The sequence below is a fragment of the Peromyscus maniculatus genome, chromosome X (genome assembly GCF_049852395.1).
Source record: "Peromyscus maniculatus bairdii isolate BWxNUB_F1_BW_parent chromosome X, HU_Pman_BW_mat_3.1, whole genome shotgun sequence".
Classification (NCBI taxonomy): domain Eukaryota; kingdom Metazoa; phylum Chordata; class Mammalia; order Rodentia; family Cricetidae; genus Peromyscus; species Peromyscus maniculatus.
Window position 1 is genome coordinate 139,669,202 of NC_134875.1, and position 15,491 is coordinate 139,684,692.

A 15,491-nucleotide genomic window follows, 5' to 3' on the forward strand; every position below is an offset into this window, starting at 1 on the left:
ATTCAAGAACAATACTGTCAAATACGACAAACTAATTCTATGTGGAATGAGGGCATGGGAGGAAGATGTAAGGGAATGAAATATTTAAACACTTCTAGACACAGTTTCAGGGAAGCAATCAGCCACAGTGTGGTGATGGCCGTGAAGTAGCTACAGTGACATAATAGTTGTCACCATAGCAACAGGAATAATCTGACAGTACATAGGAAGTGTCTGTTCCTAGCCACTGGCTGAACAGACATAAGAGCAAATAGGCGCTAGAAGCCGCACCTGTCTTGAGATCTGCCCTATGGCAGAGCTGAGAACCATATAATCTGGAACGGTTATTTCAGTGGACAATGGGCCTGGTCAGGTAGAGTTTCAACATTTGACCATAACATCTTTATGTTTTTGGTTCCAAGCAGTGGTTCACATTAAGATTCTGATTGGGGAACTTGAACTTGGGCTTTGGGTATACGTAGAATTCCTGTTGGACATGTTCCCTCCACTGCCTAGTGCCATCTGCCTGCAGAATCTGAATCCATCAGAGCAGCTCTGACTGCTGGATCCCCAGACTAGGCTGCGTATTTGGGTATCAGCACGGGGCTGAAAGTTAAGCACCCGAAAGATCAGTTGCTGAATGATGACAGATGTTCCTCTCCCTTTAAAACCCTTTTCAGGAAAAGGAGAAGAAATGACAAGGAGGAAGACACCCACCTTCCCCGTCATTCGAAGAGGAATAAGAAGGACCAGGCCCAGGACCCGTGTGCTATAGAGGTAGGAACTATGGCCACCCAGCTTCTCCACTTGACTCATTGCCCGCTCTGTGGTGTTCATTTCCATCTCCATGAGGCTAGAGAACCCTCCCAGATGTCCTCAGAAAGTCTTCTCCTTGGCTGCAATGGCTTTGAGGTAGAGCAGGATTTTCAGTATTGACAGAATCGTGATTTTACTGTGTGTCAGAACAGAGACAGGGCTGTCAGAGAAGCTTTCCTAGGCACAACCAGGAGGAATGGGGTTCCAGAAATTCCTCCACCTTGCAAATGAGGAGGGAGACTCCAACCCCTTCTGCAGTTAGGATAGAAATAAACTGCAAGAACAGAGAGGCATGCTACTAGCTACACTGCTTTCTTGTTTTCTCCCTGAAAAACCTAAGAGCCAAGTGGGGGTTGTGTGAAGGGGTTTGGGAAAGCTTTAGTGATGTTTGTGCTGAAGAGCTGGCATTTCAACCTCAACAGACTTCACTTTAACAACCAGTAAGTGGTAATGCAGCATGGTTTGAATGGAAGCATAACTTAGTGAGGAGGGAGCATTGTAAAGGGTTGCTGGACAAGTCTCATCAGGTAATGAGTAAGTATGGCTCAATTTTTCCTTTCCCGAACAAGAGATAAAAGGCTTATCAACAGGTGCCTTCCTCTGGGACACAAACAGGTAGGTTTTGGATAAAATATACCCAGACATACCCTAGTCAAGCAAGGAGTGTTCTTGACCCACTGAGTTTTCTGTTGCATACAGTCACCTAAATATGAATACTGGCCTTTGTTTCCAAGGTTAGCATTCTTAGACCTCCATGTGTAAATCTGCTCCCTGGAACAAAGACATGAAACATGGTAGTGCAGACATAAGACAGAAAGCTTTGGTACATGTCTGTCTCCATGATAAAGAACAATGCCTTCACAGTGTTTTCCTGATGGCTGAGTAAAAGAAGAAATGGACAGTGTGGGGTAGCTGTGGGTCACTAGTACAGATGCCAGACCTTCACTCTGCTATTGATCACATGAGAACTAATGCTCAAGTTCCAAGGAAAACAGCAGTTAAGACAAAAATGGAAAAATACATTAAGGGCCTCTCACCTATTCCTGTTAGACTTCTGTGCATTGTTGATTTTCCCCAACTGTTGGGACTACAGCTCTTCGTGACACCACTGTTTTATGCAGGGTGAGTTAGGTGTCTGCTGGAATGTTTGGTAGCCTCTTACATATCTTACTGGTGTTAGCAGTTTGTGGTCCATGCTGGTTAATTTAACTGCCAGCCTCACAGGACATGGAACCACCTGAGAGGAGGATCTCTTTTTAATACTCTTCTGTATTTTTTGAAAGGTCATGCATGGATATGATATTTCTTGATCATCTTCACCTACAATCTCTGCCTGCAGCTCTACCCTGGTCTCCCCCAACCAATATTGGTCTAAACATTAGAGCATTCTTTTCACTGTGTATCTATGCACCTGTTTAAGCCACTTTGTCCCGCTAGTGTTTCTGAAGTACACAGAGCCTTGGGGTCATCCACTGAGTCCAAGGTAACTGACCAGGGGCCATCTACCCAGAGAGAAGTGACTCTTCCTTCTCCAGCAGCCATCAGTGTCCAATAGCTCCTAGGCTGGAGGTACAGCCACAACAGCACCTCCCAGGGGATTAACCTGGCTTCATCGTGTTCAGATCTTGTGCAGATAATCACAGCTACCATGGGTTCCCATGTGCAAGAGCCATAGCATAACCAGGGGACAGTGTTTCACAGCACTCCTTCCTGTAATCTGGCCCTTACATTCCTTCTGCCTCCTCATCTGCAATATTCCCTGAGCCCAATGGCAGGGGCAGGTGGCTGTAGATGTCCTATCTGTGGCTCAGCACGCATAGCTGCTTAGTGTCAGCACTTTGAACAGTTATGTGTTTCCACATTGACCACTACTCATTGCAACAAGAAGCTTCTGAAACCAGTGTTGAGAGCAGTGCAGACCTATGCATGCAAACATAAATATTCAGAAGGCAGTTTAACAACATAGCCATTTAGCAGATCAACAGTAAGTCCACCCCCAGCACTTTGGAGGAACTGTGGGCTCACTAATAATAGGTTTTGACTATGTTTACAGTGCCAGGCATACACTCATTCATGTGGAGCAGGCCTCAGATCCAATCAGGAGAAGAATTGGTTAGCCCCAGGCACAGAACTGCAACTATTCCACCAGTGGACGCATCATGCCTGGCGGGCCAGTATTATACCATACAGGGTCCAGCAATGGGTAAGATCACTTATGTCTTTTCCCTCATGACAGCCAACATATATACCTTCTCGGGACTATGGACATTGGCCAGCTGGGAGAGTTTCTTGGTGAACTCAAGACTGATTTCCCTGTGATCTGTAACAGAAGTGTATAGTGTCTCGGCTACAGGGTCCTACCATCTTGTTCTGTTGGACAACCAAGAGTAATGGCAATAGCCTTCATTATTTGGTCACCTCTGAGGCTGGCCAGACAATAGGGAGGTAATTTATGTGCCATGTGGAGATTTTACTTAATGACCTATGGCTTTTGGGAATACCATTGTTCATCCACATGCAGTATCCTTGTTCAGAATAACATGTATGGGGGCTGGAGAGATGGCTCAGTCATTAGTATTGTCTGCTTTTCCAGGAGACCTGGCATCAAATTCTCAGAACCACATGGCACATCTGACTGTTACTCAAGTTCCAGGAGATCTGACACCTTCACAGACATACATGCAGGCAAAACACCAATAAGCATAGGATCGACTAATCATTGAAAAATAGCATGTATGACCTCATTTACCATCTAGTGTATCTCCATAAAGCCTGTTCATACATCCTTATTTTTCCTTAGCATGTCCACATCCTGCCTTCTAATCTCCACTCCTTTCCCCTATTCTCACTTAAACTTTAACCCCTCCTATTCCCCTCACATTCTTTCATATCACATGCCCTCTACAACCTCCTCTTGTTACACATATTTTACCGGGGGTCTAAGGCCATGGGTTCTCATGTAGCTTCTCTCTGCACACTTCATTTTGGTTAGCCCTTACCCCAACCCCTCCTTTTCCCATTCCCATCACTCCAGAAACTGGTAGAGCCCTTTAGACCCCAGGATTTCTGCTCTCTCCATTCATTTTGCAAGTATTCTGCTATTTCCTGTCTCTGCAAGCAGACGTCCCCCAACCCAATGGCCTGTTTCTAGTTTCTTGGGTTCAAAATGGATTCCAGGATAAGCACATTGTTTGGGTGGGATATCTACCTCAAACCCTGGCATCCTGGCATCCCTGTACCCAAAGAGTCTGGAATGTTCTGGTGGAAGATCCAACTCAACTCCCATCCCTCATCTCTTTCCCCAAACCAGCCCCTTTAAAGTCTGCCATACACAGCTTCTCCACCAGAGATGCTCAAGACCACTGCCACAGGTATATAAGCTGCATCCAGGAAAACAGACAGGTGGTTCTTCCAGTCTCTCAGCCCCATCTCCTCTCTGAGGGGCCGGGAATCAACTGGGAACATTTTACCCATTCAGCCTGGGCTTTTCCAATTCGGTCTGATTTGGTTTGCTGTGACAGCACAGAGGCCTTCAGGGTGCAAAAGGCTTATCACACACAATAGAAAATAATCAAAGGTAGGATGCACATAGGAGTGAAAAGCTGTGGTGTTTGTCCTTTTGGGGATTTCATGACCTTACTCAGTATAATTTTCCTGTTCAGTTCATTGACATTCAAATAGTCCTTATGAGGAATTATTTCAATCAGTTTGGGGTGCGTGTGTGGGGTATGTCTTGATTGTTGGTGAATGTAGAGTCAACCCATTGTAGGTGGTGCCACTCCCTGGGCAAGTCACCCAGAATGTATAGGAGAAAAGGAAAGCCAGGTATAAGCAAACAATCAAGCAAGCAAGGATCCCTGTGCTTTCTCTCTCTGCTCTTGACTGGATGTGAGATGCTGCTCTTAAATTCCTGCTTTGACTTCTCTGAAGTAAGGGATGAAAGCCTGGATATGTAAGTCAAAGAAAAACTTTCCACCCTGAGTTACTTTGTGTCAGGGTGTTTTATCACAGCAACAGAAATGAACTGAGTAGGGGGCCATTTACATCGCTCTGGATTTCTTTGTATGATCTGGAAGACAGAACATTAGAGGGCTCTGAGTCTCTAATTGAGCCAAAGAGATGTCATTAGTTGTGTTGTCAAAGCCTAAGCAAAGTGGGTACCCCTGAAATGACCTTCTTGCAAGATACATTCATTGAATGGGTGTGCATGGGGTGGGAGAGCCTGGCTATTGATGTCCTAATAGCTTGTAGACACTTTAAGAACCCTTGTCCATGGAGCATGCCCAAGTATGGCAAGAACTCTCATGTGCAAGTTCACGTTAGAAGCTGAGTTGTGGATTGAAGATAATCATGTCCACGTGTTTTCTGCAGGTGAGGCTTTCCTAGTCATCTTTTGTTTGCTTTGTTGCAATCCATTCCCTTCTTTCACACAGATGAGGTGACATAATTGTATCAGAGGTTGAAGTTTTCAGTTGAAATGCAGCTTAGAACTCAAGGTCTGGCCCAATTTTACCATCTGATCTTCAGAGAGCCTGGATTAGACTACCTGCCCACAGAACTTTGGACATGAACGTCCTTCGTTCCCTTGCTCATTAACAAAGTAGTAGTGATTCTACAGTCTTCTGACTCAAGAGAGTGTGCATCCTTCTGGAGGGATCAGAGAAGGTCAGCCGCCAGTGCAAATGTGAGGAGCCTCGGGAGTTCTAGTCTAAAGACTTCAGTGGGCATGGTTGGGCTTGTCAGTTTCAGTTGTAAGAAAGAGCATCTAATTCCGGAGGTGCAGTAGGTTTAAGGGTGAATTTTGTTACACTATTGGGGTTCAGAAACAAATGTCTCGCAGGTATACAGGAATGGAATTGCACAGAAAGCTGTGTTGAAGATAGAAAAATACTGGATTCACTTGCTTTTCACTTAGGAAGCATTATCCAGTTCTATATCATGAATACATGTGGATTTCCATTCAGTGTTTGTGATGCTGTTCCATGATCACATTGTTCCTATGGCTTCCGTTTCCATTTTCCTGTCATTTCTATCATTAGCCAATTGAAGGTCTCTTTCCACCTCCTGTGTATCCTGGAGACCTGACATCCTCCTTCCAGGTGCTGTCTTCCTTCTCTCCTGTGATTCTAAGCTGCTGTCTGCATCCCTGCCACCATCTCTCTGGCAGTTCCTTTTCTACAGCTGCTCACTGCACCCTACTTTCTGCAGCTGCCCCTTCCTTGGCCATTGATTACACTGGAGAACTCAACCTGGGGAGCCTGCTAAACTCAATCCCGGGAATGTATGTTTACCCAGCCAGGAGTCCTCTGCAGTGGCTGGGATGTTCTTGTGTGTATGTACAGAGCTCTCAGTGACTCTTTCCTCCTCCACTCTCTGGGTACCAGTGCATGTTCCATGTGTTTCTGCCAACATCATCAAGATGAGCACAGCCTGTTTGGGGATACTTAGCAAAACTCTGTGGGTGGCCTCCGTTTTCTTTGTCCTCTTTCCCTTCTGTCCATTAGAATATCTCTCTGTTCAGCTCAATGGAGTTCTCAGCATGAAACCCCAAGCCTCCACATGTTCTTGCCATGATGGCTCTTGTGCTTTCTATGGCTGGAGAAATTCTGTAGGGGCCACATACCCTCATCTTATCATCATGTGTCTGCCTCTCAAAATCTTCCTCACACTCCTGAGCTCTTGTTCTGCCTGTTAATATTCTGCCTGTCCTACACTGGCTGGTACAGGTACCTTTCATCCTTACCTTCAGTCATTTATTTGATTCTTTCAGATCATAATATAATTGTGTCATCTCCCCTTCCCTTTGTCCCCTGAAACCCTTTCATACACCCCTCCTTCTTGCTCACTGTCAAATTTTTGCCCTCTCTTTCTTTAATGCGATTATATTTACACACACACACACACACACACACACACACACACACACACACACACACACGCAGGGACTGAAAAATAAAGTCACTATAATCTTACTAAAGTCAGTATAACCTTACTTTTATGCATGTCTCTGGACTGAGCATTTGGTATTGGATAAGCAGACATCCTGCTCTTTTCTCTCACTGTCCCCTTAGATGCCTATAGGATTTATTTTTGTTTTCTTTTGTTTTGTTTTGTAGCATTGAGTGACTCAGGCCTTCCCTGTCCACTTTGGCATGTCTGTTACGGTTGTTCTTCTGTTCATTCTTAGGCCCTCTTGGTGGTGAGACTTTATGGGTGCAGTTCTGTCATTCCTAGAAAACATTCTTACTATAAATTCCATGATTCTCCAGTTCCAACAATTTTCTTCCCCTCTTCCACTATGTTCCTCGTGTCCGTTTTGAGGTGGCTCCACAATTCTGCATTTTCATTGATTGTGCTTTTCTTTAATGGTTCTGTCTGTTGCAAAAGGAAGTTTCCATCATGATGCATGGAGACCACACTTCTCTGTGGGTATAAGGTAAATATTTGGAATGTAGTTAGGGAATACGTTGTCTTGGTAAAGTGGCAGTTACTGGTTCTCCAGATTCCATTACTACTTCTACCCTTGGGTAGTTGGCTAGGTTTCCTGTTCCAGGTATGATTTCCCTCCTACTGATCAGGGCTGAAGGCTGATTAAGGGTCTGCAGGTTACCACTGATGTTTGTGCCACTATCGCACCCTTAGGGTTATCTGACCGTGTTGGTTGTTGTGGTTCACAGGCTTCATAGCTGGGTAGGACTGCTGGATGCATCCCTCTTTTGCAAGCTTGTACTCAACAAAGGTAGTCAGCCATGATAGCTAGTCCTCAGGGAGGAGGCTTTCGGGTCAGTTCCAGCTCAGGGGCCTATCAGAAAAGGGTGAGATTCCTGCTCCATTAGTAAATACACAAGCATGTGTTTGGGTAGATTGGGCATCCCAAGGGCATGTGCCTACCCAGGCATTCTCTCACAAGTGCAGCCCAAGTGAGTATGGCTCTGAGCCTACTGAGAAAAAAGCACCACAGGTGATTCTCTGTCCTGTCCTCAAATAGAGCTCTACCTGTTCTCTGCTGGCCACACAGCTTCTTTGGCTCTGAGGCAAACATGCAGACTTTATTAAGGCCTTGAACAAAGTATAACCTTGCCCATGCACATGCACCTGGGCCACATCATCATTGTTTAGCACACCTGGAATCTTTAAATGGTGAGGTGTTCTTCCCCAGATTCTTATTAAATATGCTTTTATTTTACAGAGTGTGTGGACCTGAAAGGGTGTGCCCAAAACAATTGCTAAACTATATGGAGAGCGCAGATAAACAAGAGTGGGCTTTGTGTGGCTGAAGACATGGCTGAGCAGTTGGGAACAGTAGCCTCTCTTTCAGAGGACATGGGCATCCATCCATACTGAGGGGTTTCCTTCCACGTGTAACTCCAGTTGGAGGGCATGCATCCCCCTGTTCTGACCTGCACAAGCACCTAAGTACTCACGGTGCACATAGCATATACTCAAGAACACATAAATCAATCAATCGGTTTTGTTTGTTTGTTTGTTTGTTTGTTTTTAAGCCAGGGTTTTTCTGTAGGCCTGGCTGTCCTGAAACTCAGTCTGTAGTCCAATCTTGCCTTGAACTCACAGAAATCCAACTTCCTCACGCTCCAGGTGCTGGAATTAAAGGCATGTGTCAATACAACCCAGCCAATAAATCTATTTTTCCTAAAGGATTGGGTTTCCTACTTGAATGGGCATTCTGAAGAGGCGTTTCTGGGACCAGTCAGTACATGCTAAGAAACATTCATGTGTCACTAAAATTTTGGACAGTCTTGAAGCATTTCAGGTCTTTTATGTTCTGGGAAAAGAACTCCCCTCTGAAACTGAGGTGTAGGAAGGTGAAAATATTTCTGCTATGAAGAGCAGTTTGGGCTGTCAATAGGGCAAGCCGAACAAGCAGTAAACCAATTCACAGTTGGTCCTGCATCATAACTATTTCTTAATTCAAAGATTCCTGCTCAAGGTCATTCTCACAGCAGGACTGTTACATTGTCCAGGCTTTCTAACTGGGAGGACTCTTGATTAGATGAATAGCCCCTGTGGATGGAGAAAGCACTGCTGGGGAGTGGGGGGTTAGTCTGTCCTCGCCACAATGGAGCACACTGAGCACTCTTCCCAAGGTCTCTTCTCCAGCACTACACTTCATTTCTCTAATGTCTTGTTGGAAGTCAGGAGGAACTGAGTCTCACTTAGATTTTCATTGGCAGTGTGGTAGCATTCTGTGATTCAGTTACTTACAAAGTGAATCTTTGTCATTAAACCTCTTGCTATAGATGAGATGGAAAGTAAAGCTATCCCAAACATAGAAATAATGGTTTCCTGTCTCAAGCTGTATAAGTGTATGCTAGTTTGAGTCAGAAAGGTTCCAATAGCTCATATATATAAATGCTTGATCCTCAGGAGCTAAATCCGTTTGGGAAGGATTAGGAGGTGTGGCCTTGTTGGAGGAGGTGTGTCACTATGAGGGTGGGCTTTGAGGTTTCAAACCCCCATTCCATGCCATTCACAGTGTGCTCCCCCTCTGTGCTTCATGTTTGTGTGTCCAGTTATAAGTTCTCAACACCTGTTCCAGCCCATGCCTGCCTTCCTGCTGCCATGCAGCCTTCATGGTGGTCAGAGACTCTAACTACCCTCTGAAACAGGAGGTCTCCAATAGTGCTTCTGTAAGCCACCTTGTCATGGTGTCTTCACAACAATAGAAAGTAACAAAGACAATATTAGTTTTGTGTTTCCGACCAATTATTAGTGTTGATATTTATTAACTACCCTTCAAATTTCAAATGACATACCATAAGAAATCAGGAATATCATTCTATATCATCAAAACCACATCTGTACCCTCCCTGTTACCCGAAATGTGCCAGAAGACTCTATTTAATTAACAGATGTAGTATTGTTTAGATTAATTAGATTTACTTAGGCCTTCTTTCTGTTGTTTATTCTTTTTTTTTCTACCTGCCTCTCTACTTGTCTGGCTCTCTGTTTTGGCAGATTCTCAATACACAGCTAGGACTGACCTGGAACTCACTATGTAATCCAGACTGACCTCCAGATCCTCCTACCTCTGCCTCCCAAGTGGTGGTACATCAGGTATGTGCTAATATGCCCTGCCAGTTACTTCCCTTATAAAAACTGTTCAGTGATTTCTGGTTGTTAATATTTGAGATGCTGAAGTTGTAAAAACTATCAATGAACATTATTGTAATTATGATGCCTCTACATAAGTGAGAAAATTTTTATGTCAACGAGAAATGAGAGGCGGGTCATCTTTTGTTTTCTTCACAATGTCTCTGAAAAATACCATTCAGGGCTGTGAGTTTTTCTTTAAGTTCTCATAGGCAGAGTCTCAGGTGGATAAAGTTCACCTCAACATGACTATTTTGCTAAAGATGATCATAACCTTGACATTCTGATCCTCCAAAGTCCACCTGGTTCTACACCAGTGCTTCTCAGCACCTGGTGTGTTAAACTGGGCTTCAACCCAGTATTTCCTGTGTGCTAGGTGAGCTCTCTACCCATGTCACCATATCCTGAGCCTCTTGACGTACTATATCCCTCTTCATATGATACCATAATCTTCATGACACAAGAGTGTAAACCAAATATGCTCCCATTTCTGATGATTCCCCTACTTGCCATATCGTTCAGAATATAGCCCAGCAGAAAAAAAAGAAAGAAGAAAAATGAAAGAAAGAACCCACACCAAACAACCAAGAAAGTAAATCTACCTAAGGGAAACCAGAGTGTGTACTGGGCGATTTTATTCAATGTGATAGGTTACCTCGCTTTTGAGTATTAATAAGCAAAATATACAGTAAAATTGCGACGTCTAGATTTTTTTTCACTGGAGGCCTTTAAGCGGTATAGTTTGTCTGGGTTCCTCTGAGACCTCTTTCACAAGCATAGCCCTTAAATTCATGGAAAGCTATTTAACAGTCACACGCAGAATCACTTGCCTTCTGTGTCTCTCACAGTCTTTGAATGCATGAATCTCATTGTACATATACTGCCATTGGCTACCTGTGGGTGATGTAGTGAGATGAGGAGGTCCAGATGACCTGAGAATGACAACATTTCTGATTTCTCTCATTCTTAGAGGTACTAAGATGAAAAATGACCTTATAAGACATTCAATACCAATATTGCTCACCATTTCTATTAAGATAAGGGTCATTGTGATCACCTTCTCCCCCTTTGAAGTTCTTAAGATTAAAGGCAAGAAGTCTATGAGTGTCTGCACAAGTGTGTGTTCCTGTACCCAAGGTATTGTAACCCAAGGTCCCATGCATGTGAGGAAAGCACATTACCACTGAGTTGCATGCCTAGTCTACAGAATTACAAAATAAGATACTTTGTGGGCGGTGGAAATCACACATAGTATCACCAATATTACTGGGTGAAGTTATATACAGGAAAAACAATATTAAAGGCAAACACACAGAAAAGAAAGCACACTGAACCACAAATAGGAGACCAAGGGGTGTTAGTCATTAGAAATGCTGAGTGTTGGCATACAGCTGTCATTTAAACTATCAAGGCATTTGGAGATATGAGTGGAGCCTTGAGTTGCTATAGGAAGAACAGTTATGTCCACTCTTGGGGACAGGTACGGAAAGATCCTGTTATTTGTGTGTGTACCTGTATATATATATATATATATATATATATATATATATATATATATATATATATATACACATATATATATGTATGTATATGTGTATATATATATATATAAATGTAAATGGAGCTTTCCCCATTATTTCTTTGCCACATTGGAACGTGGACCTGCATTCCATCTTAGTTGTTTCATCAAATCCCTATCACAGTCTGCAGCATTGATTGCTGCTTTCTCCTGGAGGTTGGGAGCACACTTCCCTGGTGCAGGTAATTGGAATGCACGGTACAAACAGGGCCAGAGGATATGTGGACACATTTGGAGTGTGAAATCCTGTGTTTGAACCCTCTCCCTAACATTCCCAGAGACTGGCCTTTGGGCCTGTGGGACATCTCTTTCCTGTTCTGTCAAATGGGTACCATTAACCACCAGCTTAAGCTATAGTGCTGCTGTGAGAAAGGAATGAGCTACCCAAGTGATTGCACTTTATAGACTGTGAAGCCTTTTGTAGAGTGTGATGCCAGTATTCTTCAAGCTGAAGAGGAAATAATGACAATCATAATAGCCATCCTCCTTCTGTTTTTCTCCTTCCAGTCATCAAGCAGTGATAATGAAAAGATCCACAGCAGCATCAATAACACCAAGAGAGAAAGTGTACCAGAGAGCAGCTTAAACCCGGACCATGCTGAACTTAACTCCGAAGTCCCCGAGTTCTCCGATGTGGACTATGCATTGGGCCAAGACCAAGGTCCTTACTCCTTCATAAACCAGATCTTGAAGGAAGCTCATTTCTTCAAACTGCAGCAGAGAGGACAATCTCTGGCATGATCACCTAGGCATCCTCCTCCCTTGTTTATAAAAAGCAATGGCATTCACATAAAGCAGTCTTGGCTTTTTCTGTATTTTCAGTAAGAGGTCAATGGGCATTTGTAATCTTTTGCTGTTTGCTCCACCACTGCGATTTCAAAAGGTCCTTCATGACAGTTTGATATGTTTTCTGTCAAGTCTGGTGTGTAGTTCATGTTAAAATAGCAACATGAGGACTTCTCTTGATACTGAATGACTTATATGTCCAATTCAGATTGGGTTCCAAGTCACTCATCTAGGGTCTATGTTAAATGTAGTTTTAAAATGTGACTCCTTCTGAAAAGCTAAGTGGCCCAAAAATGAGTGGCTGGTTTTCATTAAATCTTGAAAGAAGGAACAGCATCAAGAGACAAGACAACACCAACCGGTGATGAGCATTGTGTAGGAGGGAGAATGTGACTGGTTCTCATTCTGAAATGAATGACAGGGCCGCTCCTCAGAAGGGAGATGTTCTACAGAAATCAATCCCTACTTACAATGGTGACAATGTCAGCCCATGCAGTTGTAAATGTGAAGCCTGTGTCTAGTAACTTCACACTTTGTATTCCAAGGGAGAAGCCTTCTTCCTTTAATGCTCCTGTGTGTGCCCTTCATACCTTGTGCAAAGCACTTGTAATTCTGTCAGAGAAGTGCATAGCAATGCCATGGCTTAAGTGCAAAATCCACTTGTGAACTGCTTAGGTATTGTTCCTTAGAGTTCCATCTATTATGTCTAATGTTGATAAAGTCTAAGCTACTGAATGATTTCTGACTCAAGAGATCTTGTAAAGCTGGGTGGGATGACTGTCCGTTCTATAACAAGTCTTTCATGTGGAAGAGGGCATCTCACAAAATCAAAATCCATACAGTTCTTCGGGGCAGGGTGGACCAGTGGAACACAAGGAGCTCAGCCTGCCTCTGCATCCAGTGTGCTAGGATTCACTGCTTGTGCCATCATGTCTGATCTTTCTAAAACGATTATTTGTGTTTGTTTTTAAAGTCGGGCTCTGACCATGTTACCAAGCTGGAACTGGAATGACTATTTACCTCCAGCTGGACTCAATCTCCTGGAAATCTGACTGCTTCATCTCTTGTCCTGTGTCAACACCTTACTGTCTTTTGCAAGTTATTTAACTGTTTATCACGAGCCTATGACCTAACAGATCCCAAGTCCTTATTGGAATGGTGTAACCTCATCCTCCACACGGTCCCTCATGTAAAGTACAATTATTTTGTAAGTAACCAGCAGGCAAGAGAAGGGATCCTTTTCCACTGAAGAATCAAGTAGCTGGAACAAGGAAAGAAGGCTTTGCCAAGGGTGATACGAGGCTTGTTTTTAGGGAGTAAGGACCTAACTGGCCTCTAAGAACAACCTAGTATGGGCTGTACTCCAGTGAGTTCCTCCCAACACCCCTTGAGACAGAAGTAGGGTGAGCTTTAGAAGTCAGAGGCAGGGAGGGAAACTTGACACAAGTCACCCACCGGTCCATCAGATCCTGAAGAATGTGGCAGGAGTCCATGAGCAACTTAAGGCACACAACTGCAGAGAAAGAACACAAGAGTTGAAAACCAGGTCTTTTCAACTTATTACAAACTCTCTCTCCTCTAATGTAGGTGGGCTGTTGTAGGCAAGGCCGGGTGATTCTAGACACTTCAGCAGGAGATGCCCACTCATTGCATTGTGCAACTAGACAGTATTTAAGCCTAGTGATGCCATCCATGATGCGTACATTGGACCAGAGACTGAGAACAGTCTCTCTCTTCCTTTCTTCTGCTCTCTGCTTCTCTGTCTGCCCCACCTGCCTCTCTCTCACACACACTGTCTCCCTCCATCTCTGACCTTCACTCTCTCTCTAGCTCTCCCTTCTTCCTTCTCTCCTTGACTTTACTCCCTCCATCTCCAAATCAAGAACTTTGACCTGAAATCCACATCCTCTGGTGGTTCTTCATACAAAACTACTACTAGATCCATGGAGGAATTGAACATCTTTAGTCGGGGTGGGCTTGTCTATTCATGGCCACAGACAAGAGGGTATCTTGACTCAAGTTATGCAAGAAGAAATTTGAGGGACAAACTTTATGGTGGCCTTGTTTGTACCCATTGAATGACGCTTGGACAAGTCCTAATGGGCAGAGGAGTTTCTCATGTATTCCTTCCTGGATGTCTTATCACCAGCATTATTGTGAAGTTCCTCGGTTGGGCCACTGGCAGATGGCACTGGTTTCACTTTGTGATTTTTCACTTGGGAGACATGACAGCCACATGCATGATATTACAGTCTTCATTCTATCCTTTCTACCTACTCTCACATGGTCCCTGCTGCAGATTAACATGATCATTAGATCATTTCCTCTGGGGAATCCTTTTCTGTCTACTTGACCACAACACAGAACAGACTGAAACAAAGGTCACTTTGAGCTCTCCATCAAACCCTAACTTACAGGATTTTCTGAGCTCTTGTGCCATTCTCTGTATTATCACCATTTTCCCCTATCATGTAAGATCTGTGTAATAAGATCATTTCTATCCCCACCAATTGAGGCAGATTTCAGAGCTGACTCTAATTAGCAACTGTTATCTCATCCTGTAATGCTTAGCATCAGATGTGGATGATTGTGGTCAGGAGGAATTCAGAAAAAAAGAAATGTTTAAAGGTATGAACCAAGACAAGACGGGGGGGGGGGGGGTGCGGGGCACACGGCGATGATGACGCAGAATTCTTCACAAGGTGGACCTCTCAGTCTCTCTTTCAGTTTCTCTCTCTCTCTCTCTCTCTCTCTCTCTCTCTCTCTCTCTCTCTCTCTCTTTCTTTAAAGTAAGAGAATTTGATAGGGACCACGTGCATAAACATGGCATACCTTCTTGACCTTTGTGAGAGGTCCAATACTGGTACAATCCTGATTGACTGGCCTTTGCCACACTTTTGGCTGCTGTATTTTTATATGCTGAGATTTCCTGTTGAGCAATTAAATTTAGTTGTCAATTTTCAAAATACCATAGCACATAGAGGGTAAATGTAGCGAAAAAGGAAGAGCTGATAATTGACGGCCCTCTGGAGTACTGGTCATTGCTTCTCCTGGAAGAGGAAAGTTGTCCAAGTACTTGCCTTCAAATAGAAATGATAATACAAGCCTGCTGGTGGATGCCTGTAATCCCAGATAGCTGGGAGGCTGAGGCAGGAGGATGACAGGCTCTAAGGCAGAGCTACAGACTGAGTTCAACATAGCCTGTGTAGAGGATGTGAGA

General features: G+C 43.8%; 2 protein-coding genes across 2 annotated transcripts in view; one reads left to right on the forward strand and one right to left on the reverse strand.

Annotated features, from left to right (window-relative positions):
- Positions 1–15,491, reverse strand: part of LOC143266776 (protein VCF1-like) — a 463,727-nt gene that overhangs the window by 54,124 nt on the left and 394,112 nt on the right. The window lies entirely within an intron of this gene.
- LOC143270898 (protein VCF1-like) lies at positions 198–12,279 on the forward strand. The gene is made up of 3 exons (XM_076562197.1): positions 198–352; positions 660–756; positions 11,993–12,279. The coding sequence occupies exons 1-3, from the start codon at positions 339–341 to the stop codon at positions 12,224–12,226; spliced, it is 345 nt and encodes a 114-aa protein (XP_076418312.1). The 5' UTR covers positions 198–338; the 3' UTR covers positions 12,227–12,279.

Excerpts from the sequence above, each read along its gene's own strand:
- LOC143270898 (XM_076562197.1), top strand. Across the intron at positions 757-11,992 it reads AGGACCCGTGTGCTATAGAG|TCATCAAGCAGTGATAATGA; the intron begins GTAGGAACTATG and ends TTCTCCTTCCAG.